Source organism: Pavona decussata, unplaced genomic scaffold (genome assembly GCF_977016875.1).
Source record: "Pavona decussata unplaced genomic scaffold, jaPavDecu1.1 SCAFFOLD_175, whole genome shotgun sequence".
In the NCBI taxonomy this organism is placed as follows: domain Eukaryota; kingdom Metazoa; phylum Cnidaria; class Anthozoa; order Scleractinia; family Agariciidae; genus Pavona; species Pavona decussata.
In genome coordinates, this window is record NW_028145586.1 from 1,786,510 (window position 1) to 1,810,000 (window position 23,491).

Below are 23,491 nucleotides of genomic sequence, written 5' to 3' on the forward strand. Positions count from 1 at the left end.
AAATATAAACAAACAGAGATTTGCAAACATGTCAACCGACGAAGTGGTCGAAATTACATCGAAGGCAGAGACGATAAACAGCAAAGATAGCATAAAATGGACAGCTCAAGTTTTAGAACGAAAGATGTAAAAAATGTCACAAGCTTAAACAAGTGTTAAAAGGTCCCGTAAACGCTCGTTAGCTATATTCTAGTACAAAAAGATCAAACAAAAAATCGAGAGAACTGAAAATTTAATTAGCTAACGAATACACAAATAAGCTTACAAGATCCTTACATTTTTGGTGCAAGTTCTATCACGCCGCATCATGGACACCTTTGCTCACCGCAGTGAAGCAAGCCTCAGAAATTACAACGCTCGCCCTTCGAGTGAACAACTTACAGCTTGTTCAGATATCCTCTCTGGGGCATTGAGTGGGAAGCCACAGCAGTCACAGCAGCCCTTTTCCTAACAGTGTCAACAGTTCGAGCACTCCTCTTGCTCCCGTGAATTCGACTGTTGTTCATTCACAAAACACAGCACAGCAGTTGGTTTATTGCCGGCCGCAAGCTTTAAAGCAGTTTGTTTTCGAATAGCCATGTTGATGACGTCCAGATTTTCACGAGCCACAAATCCACCTGATTTCAATGAACATTTTACTTTTCCATCCTGATTTTTAAAAGGGAAAACTGAGGAAGCGCGGACGCTACTGGCCTGTTCGTTCGGAAAATGAAGTTGGTTTTGAAAATGAGGGTGAATGCGGGGGAAAATAAAATAATTCTTTATCATAAAACAAATAAAGAAGCCTCGGCTGTGCTCTGTTCTGTTGTAAACCACTTAGGAAGCGGCTAGAGCATTCAAGAAGTAGGGAGAAAAACTCGACTACGTCTCGTGTTTCCCCCTACACTTCTTTCGTGCTATAGTCGCTTCCTGCGTGCTTTACAACAGAACAGAGCACAGTCGAGGCTTCTTTATTTGTTAAATAATATAAATTATAAATTTGACTCTGTTTTTCTCTTATCGTGTTTATTTCGTGTCATGGCTCACTGGTCCCACCTAAATTAACGTTATTGGCTTGAGTGTCTCACTTCAAGTTGGCTTACATGGACTGGCGTAAGTACGGACGGACGGGCGGGCGGTCGGTCGGACTGAAGTGACGTCATAACCAAACCAAAATTTCTCGCACTGATGGGTTTACCAAAATCTCTTAGCTATGGGGCTCCGCCGCGCGCGCCTACGGCGCGCGCGCGAGCTCCGCTATCAATGACATATTTGTTTTCTCACAGAGAAGCGATGAAAGTGATGACCTTGGTGAGAGCTCTCAGGACACCAAACCAAAAGAGAAACCAAGAGACCAACCACAAGTTGGGACAAATTCTGCTAATCCACCGTCACTGAATCGGTAAGACACTACCACTACAGAGCCTATGTGTTAATGTTGTTGAAGGAAAGAAAAATGCCGAAAAACTCGAACTGCTAAGGGTCTTAAATTCAAGTGGTCAAGGTTGTAGCTATGTTAAATTGTTTACTTAGCTGATCGGAGAAACGAACAACAAGCTGTCAAACCTCCAAAATATAAAAGACCATAATCAAGTGTAGGCCATTATTTGTGCTTCAATCCAATATAGAGAGTTTCAACTTGACTGTCATGTGTGTGTACAAACTGAGTTGTAAACTAATGAGCTTTTTTTATCAAAATGACCCATTGTCACATCACAGTGTGCTACACATTCCTCTCCCAATAAACAGTTTCCAAATATAGCGCCTCAGTTTGGACAGTCTGTGTTTTCTACCAGATCTTTTATTTGTTAATTTATTTGTTTTGTTCGTGCGATCAAATACGCGAAAATGATGATGGAAATCAAATTGAAGTCGTTGGCTTAAGCTGCCTTAAGTATGCATAATGTCGGACGAAACACATCAGAAAAATAAGGTGACTCAACAGAACAAGTCTAACTGTTTCGTACTGGTATGGGTTAGTGTTGAGTCTGATTCAATCGGTTTCAGTGAATTAAATATTAAACGTACATTTTCTGTACGTCACTCTTGATAAGATGGTAGTCAATCACAAGATTGGTACTCTGTGTTTTGTAAGATTGTCACAAAGTATTCTCTGGACTCCCACCCACTTCATTTGTATCACAGGGAAGAGAAATTATGTAGCAAATGTACCTGTTTAAATAAAGAACACGAGTGGTCAACCAAACGGCTTTTTTCTACGACTTTTCAGGTCATTGAAAACTGGCCGTGACGTCATTGTTGAAATAATTGGTCGTAGTACTGTTTTTATTGGGTCAATCCCCCATGGAATTCGTCGGCAACATTTTCGGTAAATGTCGGATCAACTTGGAATTTCTTCAAAAATCGATCTTGCTAAAGCTGTCGTTGATAGTGGGTGACTGGAATTTAAATCTAATTAACCATCATTGTCATAAAGCGACAAGTGATTTCTTAGATTTGTTGTACTCTAGGATGTTTTTTCCACTAACAACACGTCCCACTAGAATTACGGCGAACAAAGCTTCGTTAATAGATAATATTTTCACGAACGATCCACTTCGTCCCTCAATAAGCGGTCTTTTTCTCAATGACATATCTGACCATTTACCGATATTTTCACTTATTTTGTATTGTATTTTATATTTTTTCGTGAAAAAAATGCGCATAATCTAAGTGTATTTAAAGACGAGTTAGGTAAGATAAACTGGACTGAAATGCCTGGTTTAAATGATCCTTCCTGCGCTTATGAACTCTTTGTTGGAAAGTATTCTACAGTTTATGATAAATGTTTTCCACTCAAAAAAATGAAAGCGAAACGGTTCAATCTTCGTAAGCCTTGGTTTACTAAAGGACTGGCTAAATCCATAAGGAAGAAAAATATGTTATATCAGTCTTTTCTTAATAACCCTAACTCTTCCAATGAAAATGCATATAAGTCGTACAAAAACAAACTTACTCATTCTCTTCGAGTTGCTAAACGTTTATATTATGAAAAACAAATTGAAAAATTAAAATCAAATGTCAAGGCTACCTGGAAAGTTCTAAATGAAATCCTTAATAGAAATAAAGGAAAGCGTAGCTTGCCATCTATATTTAGGGCAGATTCTCGAGAAATTTCCAATCCAAAAGATATAGCTAATTTCTTTTGTAAATATTTTACTAATATTGGCCCCAATTTAGCTAGCAAAATTCCTGTATCAGAAAAGTCGCACAATTCTTTTTTACCTCCAAAACTAGTTAATTCAATATTTCTAGATGCTGTAAATGAGCAAGAAATTATTGAAATATGTAGCACTTGTCGTTCAGGTACTGCTGTAGGTTATGACAACATTTCTATGAGCCTAATTAAAGAATCTATCGATTTAATTATTTCACCTCTTACATGCATAATTAACTTATCCATCTCTTCTGGAATTGTACCAAAACAATTAAAAATTGCTCGAGTTATTCCTTTATTTAAATCTGGTGAGCAGGATATATTTACGAACTACCGACCGGTGTCTGTTTTACCAGCATTCTCTAAAATCCTAGAGAGAGTAACGTACAATCGTCTTTTAATGTTTCTTAATAATCATAACATTCTCTCTGACAATCAGTATGGTTTTCGCAAGCATCACTCCACCGCTTATGCTCTTGCTTGTTTATATGACAAAATCTCTTCTGCCATTGACAATAAGGAATGCACAGTTGGTATTTTTATAGACTTGTCCAAGGCCTTTGACGCCGTTGATCATAACATTTTGATTTCAAAATTAGAGCATTATGGTGTTCGTGGCACTCCACTTAGAGGGTTCGAAAGCTATCTAAGCAATAGACAACAATATGTGGAATTTAATGGCGTTAGGTCGGAGTCTTGCGAAATTAAGGTGGCCGAATACAGTTTTTTAGCGTACAGGCGTTAGAAGACGTTATTTGGAAACTATGTATTTCTGGACGCCCAAAATTGGTATGGTGTAAGACCAACTAAGAAAAAATGTATTTTTGTACGTCTTGTTGAGCTAAGGACCGTTTCCATGGCAACGCAGCGAACTATTAAACCTCCATAAATAGTGGATTTCCTTTATTTTTAGAAAATGTACTCATTAGATTTTTTCCATTTTTTGTATCCAGAACAACTCACAAAACACTGACACAGTTGCACTATTTTCATGTAATTTTGACAGAGAGATCTCCTGCAAATATTGATTTTGCATTTTAATGTTTTGTGAAGATACCCTCTGTTAGATTTAGGTTTCTCTTTGTAGGCGAGTTACGCTTTTAGGGAACTATTTTCATGCCAAATTTCAGGGAATTCTAATGAGCGGTTCCTTAGAAAACAGTTCATTTCCACGAAAACAACCAGTCGCAATTTTTTGGTCAAATGCGCATGCGTGGCTTTATTTGGGTTTCATGGCAAAGATGAAAGGCATGTAAAAGGTCTTGGTGAATGTTTTTTTTGCTCGGAAAGTAAAGAAAAAGAGTGCAGAAACGAGAAACTTTCTTATTAAGGATCAAAACTTAACTTTATTATCCATTTCATGTGAAATTGAGGGATCACTTTATCGACCGCCGTATTTGCGTACCACAACCCTAGCGCGCGCTGAATAGCATCACTTACAGAATCTGTAAAGCGCGTGCAAACTGTGTTCAGCCACCTTAAGTGCGGGGTGCCTCAGGGTTCTGTACTAGGTCCCCTACTTTTCCTACTCTATATAAATGATCTGTGTAACGTGTCGAAGGTCGTGGACTTTATTCTTTTTGCAGATGATACAAACATATTTTTCTCCCACAAAGATTTTAACTTGCTTCCTGGAATCTTGAATTCTGAAATGCTTAAATTAACTCATTGGTGTCGAGCAAACAAACTGTCCATTAACTTTAAAAAATCAAATTTTATGGTTTTTAGACCACCCCAAAGGAGGCAAACACTTGATATATCTATTCAAATTGACAACAATGCAATTAAACGTGTGAAAGAAACAGTATTTTTAGGTGTTATCCTCGATGAGCATTTGTCATGGAAGCCTCACATTCTTAGTGTTTCTAGAAAAATATCAAAATCAATAGGTATTATTTATAAGTCTAATTTTTGCCTCCCCAAAATCTCCTTACGTTCCTTGTACTATAGTCTAGTTTACCCTCACTTAATTTATTGTGTTTCTGTGTGGGGATCGACGTATCAGTCTAATTTAAATCGGATTATTGTTCTGCAAAAGAAGATAATTAGAATAATATCAAAAGTTTCTTTTGATGCTCATACCGGTGTTCTTTTTAAAGAACAGGAGATTTTAAAATTCTCTGACATTTATTTATACCAAATAGGTAAATTTATGTATCTTTTTAAAAGAAGCTTACTTCCAAATTATTTTCGTGATATGTTTACTCTTGCAAGTCAAATACATTCTTATAAAACAAGAAATTCCAACCTTTTCTATATACCTTATTGTCGAACTAATCTTCGAAAATTCTCAATTCGGTTTCAAGGTCCTTCGTTTTTCAACTCGCTAAGTCGTGAAATTCAAAACAGTGAAACTATCAGTTTGTTTGGCAAAAGACTTAAAAAATTCCTTCTATCTAAGTTAACTTGACTCTTTGTTAAGCTACACACCTTTTCTTTACCTTTTCTTTTTTTTCTTCCTTTCCTTTTTTTTTTTTTTTTTTTTTCTTCTTCTTTTTTAAAAAAAAAAATTAATTGGAAATTTCAATCAGTACCCTTAACTTCTATGGTTTATCCAATAGTTCTAGGAAGCCTATAGTTAATAAGCCCCCGGCTTCTATATAGGCTTCCTAGCCTTTAACACATTTAATATTGTAAATAGTCAAGTATGAATATTGTAATAGTAAGAATATTGTGTGTCGTCTATAATGTATTTTTGTTGTATTTTTTTGTTAATGGCAAATAAATTGAATTGAATTGAATTGAATTGAATAGTAGCGTCACTGAAAGGTAGGCGATGTTGAAGCGCTTTTATGTGCACAAAAATCCGGTTTTATCTGGTCTGTCCTGTTTTACAGCTGGTCCAGAGAGGTCTGCGGTGCAGTTAGCGTGAGACAAGATTTGAAGCGCGTTAAGCGGTCATTGGAGCAAACTCGAGCAGACGAAAACCATGAAATACCTAAGAAGTTTAAAAGAAATTTGAAGAAGCATAGAACGAAGGTGAAATTGCCTGGGAAAGATGCGACTTGTGAAGAAAATCTCGAGAAACGTAAAATTCATCGGCTAGACGATGATGATTTGCACGGTAGAAATCAGAGTTGTACGACAGCTGCATTTCAAGAAAAACAAGAAGCAAATTTGAAGAAAACTACTCATGTGATTGAAACCAAAGATCCTGTCAATGCTCTGAACAGAATCGAAGATGGTGTTAGTCACGTAAATTCGAGAAACTTTAGAACTGTCAAAGCGAAGGACTGTCAACTTAATCAAAGGCATCAACTGCAAGCAGAAGACGAAAACTGCAGTTTATCAGCGTGGGAATGGAACAGGGAACACGCGGTTGAATTTCAAGCTTCATCCATTGATAATAATTTGGTTATTTCTGTGTCATTTTTGGACGATTTTTTGTCAACTAGCTCTTGTAGAGGTTTTGGGAAAAGTGAGAAAGTGGATAAAACTGTGAAAAAAGTAAAAAGTTGTAGAGACAAAAAGCAAACCAAACAGATGGACAAGACAGATAAGAAAGATACTATCAAGGAGAAGAAACCTACCTCTGTTCTAGATGAGTTAATTTAGGTCTTAAAGTGCGTTCTTTTGTTTACTTATATTCTGTGTGTTTTGTTATTCATGAAACGAAATAAGAATATCCAGAATTGATACAAAAAGAATGCGTCTCTTATCTGCCCCGGTTACGAGCTAGATATAAGCAAAAAGGAGCGGAATAAGTAAAGGGGGCGATGAAGGAACTCCGCTTTACTACTGGCGGGGGAGGGGTAATTATTTTAGGGAGGGGTATGAAGAGAAGTGCGGTACTTGTTGCAAGGGCCCTTATAGGAGTAACCGTGTTAAAACTTTACCAGGCAGACTATAAAAAATGCGTTCATGTTAAAGAGGGTCTAAAGAGATGGGGACCTTTGATGGCTGTATCGCTGAATCACCGAATTACTGTTTGTGTAATATTCGTGGTTTATTTTAATTTTCTCTCTCTTGTTGAACGGGTGGCACTCGTAAAATCCTACAATCTGATTGATTACGCGGGAGTGGGCAGAATTTCTTTATCATGGTCACAGTAACGAAGAACGGGAGCCAGACTATTCCTTCTGTTTGGCTATAAATCACCAATCTGCCAAATTGTGGAAGCAGAAACTTCAAAAAAATTTTAGTGTAATTCGCATTTTTTTAAGGTAGTTTTTAACTGCAAACATAGGAACAATATCGTGCTTAAAATAAAATTATGAATTTTCCAGTTTTGAAAAGAAAGTTAAATTACAGGGATACCCCTTCGCCTGAGAATCGAATTTAGAAAAAAATAAACAGGTTATTTTCCGGCCTAGGTCGGTCCGAATAGAACACAACTGTGCCCACATTTTTTTTCTATACGACTCTCCTTTCGGTAACTAACCTTAATTTACGAACTGAAATATGTCAATAAAATACTAAAGCCGCCGTTACATGTTGAAACTTTTAGCTGAAACTTGCGAGCAATGGCCAACGACACCAGTTTCACGAAGTGGTGTTACACGGTGAAACTCTTGTTTTTTCACCACTGCAACCGTTGCAAGGCGTTGCAGAAGTAGAAAGCGGTTCTACTTTTCATGAAACTTGTCTCGCAACGGAAGTTCGAAAAAGTTGCAGGAAACCGACCATGTTACAAGGTGCAACGCCTGCTGAAACATATTTCGCAACGCCATTGCACACAAGTTGCAACATGTAACGGCGGATTAAAGCGGCCATGGCAGAGGAAATAAGCTGGAAGTACCGTCAGTGTGACTCGGGTTTGACCAGCGTTTGAGACCTTACAGTGTTATAGAAAACGTAATGAAGAAGAGCCTGTTGAGCGTAAACCCTCATATCACGTGATATATGAAGATTACTTTGGTTGGTGTTTTAAGTATGTTTATGTCAAGATTTTATTCTACTAATACGATACTAAATTGAATATAGCAAACTAGTACAATAAGAACGACCGAGCCTTTCTGTTGTTGGTTCTTTCCAATTAATAATCCTTTCTTCAAAATTGTTGGTTATGTGAATCAGTCTAAATCCCCATCATGGTATTTGTTTTCATGAGCCAAATGTTTGAGGTTTGTTGCTCTCATATTGCTAAAACAACTACTGTCACTGACTGCTTTTTATTTACCACATTTGGCCTAACAATTTACTTTGGTATTATTAAAAAATTCGTCTTTATAGTCAAGATCAAGAAACCACAAGACACACGCCTAAGAAACTTTAAATACATATTAAAATCTGCTAACACTGAAAATATAGAATTATGTAGAATTAAATGCAAGACGTGCAGCTCAAGAAAAATCATCGCTTTTGTCTTTCTCTGTTACATACGAGAATGCCATAATTGTTTCTGCTCTTGGATCTATGTCAATTAATCTAATTCAGTCTTTCAAGTGAGACAGTAAATCTCCTCCATTGAGTAGCTTCTATTCTTGATTTAGAAACTATACTGAGCTTGGCTTATACATTACATTTCCGTCAGCGCTCAAGTTTATGGAGGAAAAACTTACGCTAGCCAAGAAGAAGGCAAGCGCTACTTAATAACTGTTCTTTGAGTGATTACACTAAAGCATTTTATCCATGTTACGGAGAATTACTCACGGGAATCACATAACACAATTTAAAGAAAAAAGGGTTTACTTTCTCTTAGTAACTTTTAATTTTTTTTTTTCTGGACGGGGGGAGGGGGGGGGGGGGGGGGGCGTGGAGGAGGTTGGCTGGTCATTACGTTTTATCGTCAATGTTCATACTATGCCGTAGCACTTCAATCTTCCTAGTGTGTGGTAACCTTCCTCGGAGCCACCAGTATCCCCAAACCTGAGCTGTTTAACTGGAAGACGTGTCTTGTCAGCGAGGAGACCGCTGTCTTCACGCCATACTTGATCATTCTTATCACAGTTACAACCATAGCGGGAGTCTGCACATGAGTTGGACATCCCGCATGCGCACTTACCACTAACAGATGCTCCACCCCAGTACGTCATCTTAGTAGAATCACGTGACACCCACCAGCCCATTCCATGTAGGAACAGCCTCGAACCATAACACTCGTACTTGATGAACTGTTCACAGTGTGAAGAGACTCTGGTGAGACTCGCCAGCTGAGACAGACTCGCTCCTGTGTAACGAATATCACGTGAGTAGCTGCCTCGTCTGTCATATCCATACACGTACGTTCTGCTTTCACTGTTGTGACTGATGACTGTCACGCCAACTCCATTCTTGTCAGTCATGTCACAGTACACTGTAAATGGTGCCTTACCTCCTGTGCCATCTGGATCAATGACGTAATTTCCGCTTATACTGCTGACGTATTTCCTCGTCACAGAACAGGAAGTAGCAATTGGGGAATTGATTTTGACTTTAGCTTGTACTGTTGTCAGTGCATTAGTCGCTCTACAGGTGTAATATCCCTCGTGAGATTTCTTGGTGTTTTGAAGAACCAGTGTGCCAATTAATGAAATACTTGAGTCTACAGGAAGTGAGGTGTTGCCATCCTTTGTCCAGGTGATTGTAGTTCTCAGGTCACTCTCGGCCACGCACGGCAGACGAACAGACAAACCAAATTTAGCAGGAGTCACTTCTTGAGGAGGGTGGACTTTGAACCGTAGACGAGAAAATACCATGAGTTGAGCCAAGGCTGTTGTTGATCCTAAAATATTTTCTGCCTTACAGATGTATGTTCCTCTGTCTTTCTTTTTCACTTTGTAGATCGTTAGGTTTCCATTCTTGACTTCCGTTCTACTTTTTCTCAAACCACCAAATGGTTTCGACCATGTGATACTCGGCCGCGGCTGACCAGTAGCAGTGCAGGCGATGGTGACGTTTTGTTCTTCTTCTGCCAACAGTGCTTTGGATGACAGCAAAATCTGAGGGGCGACTATGGAAAGCGGACACAGAACATGATATGATAAAATTCACGAGAAGGAATGAAAGCGCGCTATGCCAAACAAATCAATCCGGTTAATCTGACGCATTACGGTCACACGCATCTCAATTTTTCTACATGTTGCCATTGTAATTATACCGCAATAAACGGCAGTAAAAAACCAGATGCTAGAAAATGTCACACAAAATGGAGCTTGGGAAGAAAGTGACAGAAATGACTGAAACGAGACAAGAGCATATTGAGCAACTTACATTGAACAGTTAGTTTTGCTGTGGCGTTGACGCTTCCCAACAAGTTTTCAGCTCTGCAGCTGTAAACTCCGTCGTCTCCAGGTCTAACGTCCTTCACAATCAGAGCGCCACTGGGCTCAATCTCGTGACGTCCAGCCGGAAGTGAAGAATTCAGCTTCGACCACGTGACCTTTGGAGGTGGATTACCATGTGCTGTACATTTCAAGATGGTTGTTTGACTTTCATTGGCTCTCTTTCCAACTGGACGCTGCACCAGAGAGGGAGCCGAGATGGACTGGCCCGGCTCACCTTTGGCGCCTTTCATTCCCGGTGGGCCCCTTGGTCCCGCGGAACCAGGTTCACCCGGCACTCCGAGATCGCCTTTAATGCCTATTGCTCCTTGGGGGCCTATTGGTCCATGTTTCCCGGGGGGACCTGGTCTTCCCCGTCGCCCTGCGTTACCCTTTGGTCCTGAGTGGCAGAGTGTTTCATCTCTGGCACAGATTTGGTTTTGCAGCAGACGAAGCTCTTGTTTGATCAGCAGTTTCACTTCAAAAGCTGTTTGGACAGATTGCTGTGAATCATCGGGTGAAGCGCGTTTTCGTCTTGACCAGATGGCTTTATCACCTTGAACATTTAAAGTTAATATTAAAAGTTGTAAACAAACTTATAATACGGAAAGAGATAAAGAAGGAGAGACAGATAAATGTTTACTAATAACCGAGCTAAGGTTGAAATATTTGAACGCTATCTTGGCAGAGAGCCCTCATTCTCCGAGTTCCTATTTCAATTAGGACTCAATTAGATCGAAAAACTTGAAATTTTGGGTCACAATTGTTTGCATAATGAGCAAAGCAAACCGAGTTTAAAGACACAAGAATACCAGTACACTGTGGAATTAAAATGTTTTCAAACTGCCAACGACAGCTAGGAGGGAAACTTAGCCCTTATCTCCCGCTAAATTACAATTATATTAAAAGCTGTAACCAAATTTCTAATACGGACAGAGATAAGAAGGATAAACTGACAAATGGAACAGATCTAATTTTCGAGAAACTGACACATGTTTACCAAAAACCGAACCAAGCTTCAAATATTTGAAACGCTATCTTAGCTCAGAGAGCCGCAATTTTCCGAGTTCTTATTTGAAATAGATCAGCGTTAGCTGAAAGCTGAATCAGTTTGGGTTACAAACATTTGCTTGAAATGTGAAAAAGTAAACGGAGTTTAAAGACAACCAAGAATACCGACACATTGTGAAATTTTGAAAATGCCAACGACAGGAGCCAAACTCTTACCTGTTGTTTCCTGCCAATGACCTTGTAAATGGCTGTCTTGATCATCTTGCCATCTTCCGTAATTCTGCTGTACTTTACGAAGGATTTGTGTCTCTAACTGATCACATGTTGTTACTGAGTGTGATATCAGTCGATGATGTTCTTGTATTCTGAGTTCCACGTGAATAAGTGCGATACAACACACAACAGACAACAGGAAGCCAGACATGGAACACAAGCTACGGAATCTGTCTGTACGCTTCTCTTCTTGATCTTGTTTTTTCATTGTTGTCGCAACTGCCACGGAAAGCTTTGCAGTTGAAATATTTTCAGAGGACTTTTTTTGTCTTCTTTGCCGGCTTTCAGATCAGTTCACTGTGGTGTAGTTCGTGCTTAAGATATGTTAGTCCTTTCCTTTCGTGCGAGGTTCACTGATTAACTTCTAAGAATCCACAATATATATCAGATCGTGTTTCTGCTTGTTTTGTAGATTCAGTGTCACAGGAGGTAAATCTTGACTGAGGTCAAACGAGTTTACTTAGAAAGAAAACAACTGTCGGATTACGCTTTTATCACGTCACTGTAAAATATCTGTTGAAATACAAAGGTAATTTGTCATTTATGAACGGTGATATCCCATGCAGTAGTTTGAAGGGTTAATGATCGCGGTGCGGTTTATTTCCTTTACAGTATTTTGAAAAGGTGATCCATCCGACAATTGTCCAGTTTCAGTTTCCGTTTATCGTGCTGAAATCCTACAAATTGACCGACTAATCTGTACTTTACTGTAGTACTGGCTCTTACTACTAAGTCTGTTGATATAATCCTAATTTGAAAACCTGGATTGTTGGAAAATGTAATTTCAGGGTTTTGATTGCTCTATTAGCTATGCTATATTAGTAAATAAACCCCTTCTGGCGGCTGGTATATCGGAGGATAGGCTGATAGATTGTACGTCAAATGAACAGTTCAACGAGGAGCGATTATTTTCCGCGTGCTCTCATTGGACAAACCACTTCACGTGTTAAGTTTCAAGTTTCAAGTTTATTAAGTTTTTCAAAAATTTACTTAATAAAATGAACACCGTCTGCAAATAGCGAGCTAATCTGTAGGCAGGCGGTCTTAAGGACATACAGACACGAATTACTAATCGAAGGCGTTTTAAAAGTGAATTTTGAATACACAAAAGAGTAATAAAAGTAATGAAAAGTGAAGAAAAATATTATGATTTATGATTGATGACTTTTATATTTCAGAAATAAGAGTTCTAGTGTCAGCATAACTGTCCAGAGTTTCTAAAGTTACAAATAGTAATGCTTGAATTTTCGCTTTGAATAATTATGTGCTTTGGTAGTCTTCAACGATGGAAAAAGAGTTTTTATGATGATTGAGCCTACTGAATAATTGATTGTTACAAAATTGGACGACGGTTATCACACGTTACAGTCAACCGCTTTGATAACAGTCTCCCATATTTGTTTTGTTTTGTTTGGGATTTTTTTACGAGAGACAAAAAAGAACTTCACAGTTTAAACTCTCAGTTGTTGAAATCCAATCACAGTTTAATAAAAGCTAGCAAACTAGTTAGCTTCCATTTAATCTGAAAAAAGAGCAAGGCTGATTTCACGGTTAGGGAAGTATATTTCCCAATATTTCGAAGGCATGCGGCCTTTCTTCTTCAGGGTATGTTTGAGACTAAGCCTATGGCAAGATACGTTACAATTTTAAAAGGCTCACAATAGATACCTGAAATAAAAAAATAGGCTAAAGTTACATATTAAACAAAAAAGTTACAATTTGCAATTTGAAAATACAACTGGTAAATAGGTATAAGCAAAATAGCTAACGTTACAAAGTGGAACGCGAAAACAAAATCACGTCACATTTGTTTGGCTGCAATCACACCGTGGACATCACTGGCTTTCTTGTTTGTTTGTTTGTTTTTTCCACAGTAAAACGCGCGCGTTGCAGAAATTAATCGGAGGGTCATATCAGGTTAGTAACAGGACGTTGAAAGATGCCAGACCTGGAAGAGTAAAATACTTGAGATAATAAATTGTAGATGGCAAGAATAATCCTTACGACATTAAAGACCAGACGAAAGCAAAAACAGTGGATATATATGTAAAAAAAAAAAATTGGCCGATCTTTTGGTACGGAAAAAAAAACCTTCGTGTGCTGCAAGAATAACATTAGCAAGTACGTTACAATACCGTTATGTAAAAGTTTAAAAATATGAAAAACTGAAGCTCTTAGTAGTTTAACGGCTAGATGGATTAAATGCCAATAATGCAGTTTGTCGCGTGTATTCAAATCAAGCGGCTCAAGTATCTTAGCCTTGTCAGTTAAGTTGGCTTCACGAGTCTTTTGTATAGAATCCAAAACAGTTCGCCCCACAATTTTAGGCTGTAACGCTGAGTTAAATTTTCTTTTCTTCTTTACTTGTCTTGCTCTACTGTTAGTGACGACAACTGCTCTTCTACAACTGAATCTCAACTAACGCTCAACTAACTACGAGCTCGAATGTTCGCAGTTAGCGGTCAACGAATATGACGGCTAGCTTTATGTAAGTTCTACCGTAATAACCTCAACACAGGTTTGGTTAAATAGATCAGTCTTCTTTTTAACGAGAGCGATACGTAACAGTCTGTTTCAACTTACAGACCTCAGTGCCCTTGGGGTTAGCCACGCTACCAACATTCCGGTGCATGACTGTTCACATGAATTTTCCTTTTTGCTCACGTAATTCATGTTTGAACAAAAATTATTCTATACATTAATGGCCTTAGCTCCCACGAGTCTCCTGTAGCTCAGTTGTAGCGCATCCGAACTAGTAATCAGAAGGTCTTAGGTTCGTCTTCTGATAGGAGCACTCGGATTTCTTTTTTCAGAGTATGCCTGTGTCACTTTCTAGAATAATACATCATTCTCATTCTATACATACAAGTAACTGAAGTGAGCAGGGCTGATACTGCGTAGAAAATTTAATACGGCAGCGACATAATAGACACCAAACCGAGAGTAAAAGATGCAACCGTGGACAGCTGTTTCGAGCTGGTTGGCTCTCGTCAGCACGGTGCAGCAGGAAGAAGTAGAATGTTAAACCGACGTGAGGTCAGTTGTCTTCTAAATGCACGTGGTGATGACTCCAGATGGACTTAAATTCAGATGTGTTACTTAAATGTATGTAATACATCTTCGTCAAACAAGTATAATGGAAGCACTTGCTTGTATGTTTATTTCTGGTTGATTAAATCGTTCACAGATCCTGAGTATACCACCAGCATTTTCGTTCGCGGTCATTTGCCACTTATTCTCAATTATATACAAATGTTTCAAGGTTTTGCTCTGATTTTCGTTCCTTAGGATGATCTTAACAAAGTGAAATGGCTGGCGGTAATCATGGAGGAAGTTCATCGTCTCAAAAATCGCAAAGCTCAGATAACTATCGCTGCTAAAGCTCTTAGTGTCAAGAGAAGGTGAAAAATAAATCCTTTAGTGTGCAGCAGTTGTATTACATAATTGTTTCAGTTAAACGCAAGCACAGACAGCCAATGCGGCTGGTATATGAACTCCGTCTTCTGTAACTATGAAGCAACGATAAGTATCACTAGTATCACTACTCCCTCCTGTAAGGGGTGGAAGGGGGGGGGGGGGGAGGAAGATGTCAATTTATCACAGGACACCCAACATGAAGTGAGTGGGCGTAATAATTCACCGCGGTCAAATGTACCAAAATAAAAATAAAAAAGTCCTTTGCAAACTCAACTCCCCTGCATGGCATAGTAGTCCAGCATGAAGTGACTTGGACACCCTGTCTATCACAGGATAACCAAAATGAAGTCGCTAGCACCACTAGAAGTAGTACTACTAGACTATCCTGTCTATCACAGGATAACCAAAATGAAGTCGCTAGCACCACTAGAAGTAGTACTACCCCCCACCCGCCCCCGATGGGATGTTGGGCTATCACAAGATAACACTTATCAGCAGGTTGTGCGCATGCGTACGGTATTGGCCATACCACGGGGATGGTACGTGTGTCTCAGTGCTGATAAGTGTTGTTTACAATTTATTTTGAGCACACAGGTCTGTAAGTGATCCCATCCCCATACGCATTGCCGTGGGAGAACTGTTTTGCGGTTCCCAACCAACAGCTACCACTTGCCTACGGTGGAGCTGGTGCTTAAAGGAGTGCTATGCACTCGCCTCGGCAGTGAAGGGTCTCGATGCGCGGGCTTACTCCCGCTTCTTGACCCGACGGCTATGCCATCCTGATGAGCCCCAACAAGGGCGAAACAGCTGTCCATGGCTGCCACTGCCCGAGTGATATGGTTGTGCGCATGCGTACGGTATTGGCCATACCACGGGGATGGTACGTGTGTCTCAGTGCTGATAAGTGTCATCACAAGATACCCAGCATGAAATCAATAGGAGTATTTTGTCAAAACAAACCAACGGTGAAAGTCCCAGCAGTCAGCTGTGAATCAGGTCTGTGACGCTCCCAGTCGCTTCATTCTGCATAACAGAGTTTTTAACACCGGTCTGATCCGGTTTGTTTGTAGGACTCACAGGAACCCCACTTCAGAACAGGTTGGGGGAATTCTGGTGCGTGCTGGACTGGGCAAACCTGGAGAGTCTGATAAAAGCTAAGCAGTTCAATCTGGAGTTTGGTAAACCAATCAGAGAAGGACAGAGATATGATGCAACCAAAAGAGAACTGGCACTAGCCAGGAAAAGTAAGTGTACACAGAAAGTAAAGTACGGAGAATGAGGTCCCTCCCTTTTTGACGATTTTCTTCTCGTACGGTTTCGACGGTGGTTTATCGAAGATTACACGGCTCCTTGGTAGGCAATCTTATTGCGAGTTTTTAGATAAGCACTGCTAAAAGCTGATGTGCAATGAATGCCGTTTCTAAGCCTTGGGATTATCTTGTTACTGTTTTGTAGAATCGAAAGATCTTTAAGAAAAAATTGGCAAATTCTTTCTTCGACAGACGAAAGACTTGATAGCAAGTCAGCTGCCTAGCAAAGGTACTTTCATTACAGCTAAGGTGGCCTTCAAACCGGTTTGTCGAGTTTTAAGTTTACTTTTCTCTCTTTCCAGATGAGTTGGTGGTGTTTTGTCCGCTGACGTCATTCTAAGAAGACGTGTACCAGCCTCTCCTTCAGATCCCGGATGTGGAATTGATCAGAAAAAAGAACTTTCCCTGTGACTGCGGCAGTGGGGTGGACAGTGACAAATGGTAAGTACAGTAGAATCTAGATACTTTTAAGCGGATTTTCCACCAAATGAGATCCAAAACTCTGAATTTGGCACAACCACAACAACGGTTTATGGTTTATTTAAAAAAATACCATTGTACTAAAAAGAGTGGATTACGGTAAAAATTTTACAAATGTTCAAAAGTGATATCACTAGTTAGGGATGGGAAAACAATAGCATGTTTACAACTGGCTATAAAAACTCTAAATATCAAATCAGTGGTTGTAATTTCTTAATAACATGGCCGGCAAGAAATCAGCAACAAGACGTTGAGAGATGCCGGATTTTTTGCAAACCTTGATCAGTAAAATAATTGAGATAATAAATTGTAGATGGCAAGATTAGTCCTTACGACATCAATAACAAGACGAAAACAAAAATGTTGGATATATATGTATAGAAATTGCCCGATCATTTTGGTTTGGAAAATTAACCTTCGGGGACTACAAGAATAAAATGAGCAACTATGCTACAATGCGGTTATAAGAAAATTTAAAAATATGAAAACGTAAAGCTTATAGGTTAATAGCTAGATGGGTTAAATGCCACTAATGCAGTTTGTGGCGTGCATTTAAACCAAGCGGCTCAAGTATCTTGGCCTTGTCAGTTAAGTTGGCTTCACGAGCCTTTTGTAGAGAATCCCGCTCAAAACAGTCCGCCTGACAATGTTAGGCTGTAACGCTGAGTTACATTTTCTTTTCTTCTTTACTTGTCTTGCTCTACTGCTAGTGGCGACAACTGCTCTTCTACAACTGAATCTCAACTAACGCTCAACTAACTACGAACTCGAATGTTCATAGTCAGCGGTCAGTGAAGATTATCGAACTTTATGTTAGCTCTATCGTAACAACTTCAACACAGCCTTGGTTAAAGTGCCCCTAACCCTTCAATTTGTTTTCTTTTGGTAGATTTCCATATCTGTGAATAACTCATTTTCGAAATTTTTTTCTCCCTCGGGTTCCGGGTCTCCCTCGTCGTCCTGTGTTACCCTTTGGTCCTGAACGGCAGAGCGTTTCATCTCTGGCACAGATTTGGTTTTGCAGCAGACGAAGCTCTTGTTTGATCAGCAGTTTTACTTCGGAAGCTGTTTGGACAGATTGCTGTGAATCATCGGGTGAAGCGCGTTTTTGTCTTGACCAGGTGGCTTTATCACCTTGAAAATTTAGAATTGAAATCAAAAGGTTAAAACAAACTTTAAATACAGAAAGAGATAAATAATGATAAACTGATAAATGTTAACTAACAAGAAGCTGTTTTCAGCTTATACTCGGGCCATATTTGACTGCGTGGTGCGTAAGCCTACGATCTTTTAGCAGTGATAACTTCCAGCATCGCTGACTCCCCAAAATCAATAGAAATAGACGGAGATATACACCCAGGGAAAAAATAGTTCAAGCTCCAGAAGTGATTCACCGTTTTATTGCTACAGCTCTGTTTCGTATGATCAGGAGCTGACCACACTTATCACGCAACTTCAACGAATGACCGTAAAGTATATAAAGTAATAAAAAACTGGTGATTTAAAGCAAGCAGCTGCTAGGCGATAAAATACAATTCCACGTGCCGTGAGAGAGTTCACGTGCCATGATACAAACGGTTACGTTACGTTATACAAGAGGTTTATATGAGGGCATGGATTTATGAAATCATTCGAACTGGTGATTTAAAACAAGCGTTTGCTGGGTGATAAATTACTAATCCTCGTGGCGTGAAACAATTCACGTGCCATCATACAAACGGTTACTTTACGTTTTTCGAGAGGTTTTGAGTACATATCTATTTCTGTGGGGGGTTTGGACTTGGTAATTCATCGCGTTTGTTCAGGCTACTAAGATCTTTTCTACGGAAATAAACTTTTCGTGAAGACGTAGGTTACATTTCTTGTTAATGTTATTATCGGGTTTGAACTTTTTGAGTACTTTCCATTTAATTAGAAATGTTTTGTTTGCGTCCGTCAGGGTCCATATATTGTTCAGATAGTTCCGTTGCATTGCGTCTGTTGGCGTTTCGGAAGAATGTGTTGTGCCAGTCCCACGTACGATTCAGTTGTTGTTACCGTCGTTCGCTTGGAGGCATCAGTACCATCAAGTGGGTATTCTGCTTTCTTCCTGCAGTTGCAGCTCGGGTCATGATTTTGGTTTGGGGTTGTTGCTACATTTGAGAGTATCTGTTTTTTTTTTATGTGATGCGATGATGGTTTTCATGTTTGGCATGCATGAGTAGCTGAGTTTTTGTGTCTGTCTGTTGAAGATCTTATTTATTGGGTGGTTCTTGGGGAAGCATTTGTCGACGATGGATAAAAATTTCTGCACAATTGACAATTTCGAATTCTCCTATTTAGTATACACTGACATAAACACTCTAATATCAACTTATCCATGTAAGCTCAAATTCTTTTACTCAGATGTATCAACGATATGAAACATGATTTAGCCAAACAAAGCTCTATGAGCAGGCTAGGGCACAAATTAAAGAAGTTTGTTGACAAAACAGTTTCCTTCTTGAACAAATTCAAAAACTGATGACAAAATTGCAAGTACGTACGTTCGCATGATTTTGTCGTGCGTGATGTATTCCTTGGCCCGCCAATTTTTCTGCACGTGCCTTGTTTCGCGTTTTGTAACAAGATGCCTGTTATACTGGCATAACGCGTGATGCTGGGGCTGATTCATTTATTCCAACTGTATGCTTCGCCGATTTATAAAACTATCCTTGCTAATGGAATAGTTTGAGTCACGACGATCGCGTTACGTTGCTTCCCTTGTGTTACGCGACTCAGACTATCAGCGGAAATTCGTGAAATTCCATTACGATAACGTAAGCTTCTCAATGACCTCCCGGTCTGTTTGACGAGATTTTCATCTTTTGTTATTGTATGAAATCACAGCTAACGAAACTAGAGGCGAACGTCATATACTTACTGTTGGTAGCTTTCTTGAGGAATAAATGACCGCAGAAAACAAAGGAATTAGTTAGTCTGAAGGTTATCTGTTGGTGAGACGTCAGGCGACAATCGAAAATGAAAGTAATTTGTTCCCCTAAGGCCTTAAGGATGTTTATTCTCTGACGTATGCGCCTATTTTCACAAAAATAATCATAAGGTCAAAAATGCACAATGACCCGCACATTTTTCCTACCGCTACTTGTTGTGAAAATGTTACTCAAGCCTCAAGGATGTTTAAATCAGATGTTTGAAAAAGAGAACTTAATACAGTCGGGACACGAGCAATATTTTATGCGTTTATTTTTTTTTAGACAATGGAAATGTTGATAATCACGCGAGCGACGATGAGTGACATGACAGATTGTTGACTTGCAAAACAATATACCTCACGAAACATTCCAACACACCGTAATATTGCAAAAATGGCCATTCTGCTGCTGTAGCGTCCCATTTTTGTTGTACATAGACGTATTCAATAAGAAGCTTACTGTATTTGCAAATGAATAAGTCATTAAAGGGGGGGGGGGGGAGGTTCTGTAAGGTGAAAAACAAAGAAATGGTCAAATTCCCCGGGGTAATTGGGTAAAAGTCTAATGCTCGACCACCGGAATGGACAGTGTGGCAAAATACCCCATTATTTCCTGGGGGAGGGGGTGTCAGTCTCCCATCGTGGTTCTAAAACTGTCAAACAAAGCACGATTCCTTCGCCAGGAACTATCCAATTTCCACCGTTTTAAATGTCGAGTGCTTCGTAGAAGTTATTCTTTCGATTTACCGCTTCAAAATGATTGCTTCGCAGATTGATAAAACTATCCTGAGTCACCTGAGTTTGAGTCACGATGATCGCGTTTATGTTGTTCCCCCTGTGGTACGCTACCGGAAATTTCGGAAATTCCATTACGATAACGTAAGCGTATCAATGACCTCTTCTCAAGTCCCATCGTGTTCTAGAACTGTCAAACAAAGCACGATTCCTTCGCCAGGAATTTTCCAATTTCTACCGTTTTAAAGGTCGAGTGCTTCTTAGAAGTTATTCTTTCGATTTACCGTTTCAAAATTGTTTATTTTTCGTTTGAAAACGGCACACTTGAGTCCACAACATGTTGACAATATGGCGCCACCAATTTAATCCAAGATTAATGCATAAATCAAATGATGCTTTGACGTCACACGAGTAGGGTTGAGTGGGTCCCCTCTCTCGCGATATACGCGACAGATATGGATTTTGATTGGCCTGCTTTTGTTGAAGACAATGAGAACAATACATCCCGAGTAGAAGAGGGGAGAGTTTAATGAACAAGATGCCTGCTATACTGGCATTACGCGTGATGCTGGGGCTGATTCATTTATTCCAACTGTATGCTTCGCCGATTGATAAAACTATCCTTGCTAATAAAATAGTTTGAGTCACGACGATCGCGTTACGTTGTTTTCCGTGTGTTATGCGTTACGCGACTCAGACTATCAGCGGAAATTTGTCAAATTCCATTACGATAACGTAAGCTTCTCAATGACCTCTTTTCTGTCTCGCGTCGTGGCTTAAGACTGTCAAACAAAGCACGATTCCTTCACTAAGAACTCACCAATTTCCACCGTTTTACATGTCGGGTGCTTCTTAGAAGTTATTCTTTCGATTTGCCGCTTCAAAATGGTGAAATTTCCCTTTGAAAACGGCACACTTGAGTCCAGAACATGTTAAAACAATATGGCGCGACTTAATCCGTCTTTAATAAATATATCAAATGATGCATTGACGTCACACGGTTGAAAACGGCACACTTGAGTCCAGAACATGTTATAAACAATATGGCGCCACAATTTAATGCAGTTTTAATGAAGAAATCAAATGATGCGTTGACGTCACACTGATAAGGGCGAGTGGGTCCCCTCCCTCGAGATATAAGCGACAAGAATGGATTTTGATTGGCCTGCTGTTGTTGAAGACAATCAGAACAATACATCCCGAGTAGGAGAAGGGAGAGTTTAATGAACAAGATGCCTGCTATACTGGCATTACGCGTGATGCTGGGGCTGATTCATTTATTTCAACGGTATGTTTCGCCGATTGATAAAACTATCCTTGCTAATGGAATAGTTTGAGTCACAACGATCACGTTACGTTGCTTCCCTTGTGTTACGCGACTTAGACTTTCACCGGAAATTTTTGAAATTCTATTACGATAACGTAAGCTTCTCAATGACCTCTTTTCAGTCTCGCGTCGTGGTCTAAGACTGTCAAACAAAGCACGATTCCTTCGCCATGAACTCACCAATTTCCACCGTTTTTAATGTCGAGTGCTTCTTAGAAGTTATTCTTTCGATTTGCCGCTTCAAAATGGTGAAATTGCTGTTTGAAAACGGCACACTTGAGTCCAGAATATGTTATAAACAATATGGTGCAACAATTTAATGCAGTTTTAATGAAGAAATCAAATGATGCGTTGACGTCACACAGGTAAGGGTGAGTGGGTCCCCTCCCTAGCGATATAAGCGACAAGAATGGATTTTGATTGGCCTGCTGTTGTTGAAGACAATCAGAACAATACATCCCGAGTAGGAGAGGGGAGAGTTTAATGAATAAATTAATGTACCGATTTGTAACTACGACGAAGAAAAAACAAGATGCCTGCTACACTGGCATTACGCGTGCTGCTGGGGCTGATTCATTTATTCTTACTGTATGCTTCGCCGATTGTTAATACTATCCTTGCTAATGGAATAGTTTGAGTCACGACGATCGCGTTACGTTGTCTCCCTTGTGTTACGCTACTCAGGGTTTCAAGGGAAATTGCGGGAATTCCATTGCGATAACGTAAGCTTCTCAATGACCTTTTTTCAGTCTCGCGTCGTGGTCTAAAACTGTCAAACAAAGCACGATTCCTTCGCCAGGAATTTACCAATTTCGACCGTTTTAAATGTCGAATGCTTCTTAGAAGTTATTCTTTCGATTTGCCGCTTCAAAATGGTGAAATTTCCGTTTGAAAACGGCACACTTGAGTCCAGAACATGTTAACAGTATGGCGCCAAATTTAATCTGTTTTTTATAAATAGATCAAATGATGCGTTGACGTCACACAGGTAGGGGTGAGTGGGTCCCCTCCCTCGCGATGTAAGCGACAAGAATGGATTTTGATTGGGCTGCTTCTGTTGAAGACAATCAGAACAATACACCCCGAGTAGGAGAGGGGTGAGTTTAATGAATAAATTAATGTACCTATTTGTAGCTACGAGGAAGAAAAAAAAAAAGACAAGATGCCTGCTTTACTGGCATTACGCGTGATGCTGGGGCTGATTCATTTTTTCCAACTGTATGCTTCGCCGATTGATAAAACTATCCTTGCTAATGGAATAGTTTGAGTCACGACGATCGCGTTACGTTGTTAACCTTGTGTTACGCGACTCAGACTTTCACCGGAAATGTGTGGAATTCCATTACGATAACGTAAGTTTCTCAATGACCTCTTTTTAGTCTCGCGTCGTGGTCAAGGACTGTCAAACAAAGCACGATTCCTTCGCCATGAACTCACCAATTTCTACCGTTTTAAATGTCGAGTGCTTCTTAGAAGTTATTCTTTCGATTTGCCGCTTCAAAATGGTGAAATTTCCGTTTGAAAACGGCACACTTGAGTCCAGAACATGTTATAAACAATATCGCCCCAAATTTAATCCGTTTTTAATAAATAGATCAAATGATGCGTTGACGTCACACAGGTAGGGGTGAGTGGGTCCCCTCCCTCGCGATATAAGCGACAAGAATG

At 39.6% G+C, this 23,491-nt stretch overlaps 3 protein-coding genes across 3 annotated transcripts in view; 1 reads left to right on the forward strand and 2 right to left on the reverse strand.

Moving 5' to 3' along the window:
• Nucleotides 1-23,491, forward strand: part of LOC146463597 (uncharacterized) — a 69,841-nt gene that overhangs the window by 38,274 nt on the left and 8,076 nt on the right. The gene's annotated exons all lie outside the window — the stretch shown is intronic.
• LOC146463599 (contactin-2-like) overlaps nucleotides 1-23,491 on the reverse strand; it is a 119,576-nt gene that overhangs the window by 32,865 nt on the left and 63,220 nt on the right. The gene's annotated exons all lie outside the window — the stretch shown is intronic.
• Nucleotides 8,842-10,556, reverse strand: LOC146463604 (contactin-associated protein 1-like). Its single transcript, XM_085084175.1, has 2 exons — nucleotides 10,268-10,556; nucleotides 8,842-10,007 (listed from the first exon to the last, which is right to left on the reverse strand). The coding sequence occupies exon 2, from the start codon at nucleotides 9,751-9,753 to the stop codon at nucleotides 8,872-8,874; it is 882 nt and encodes a 293-aa protein (XP_084940301.1). The 5' UTR covers nucleotides 9,754-10,007; nucleotides 10,268-10,556; the 3' UTR covers nucleotides 8,842-8,871.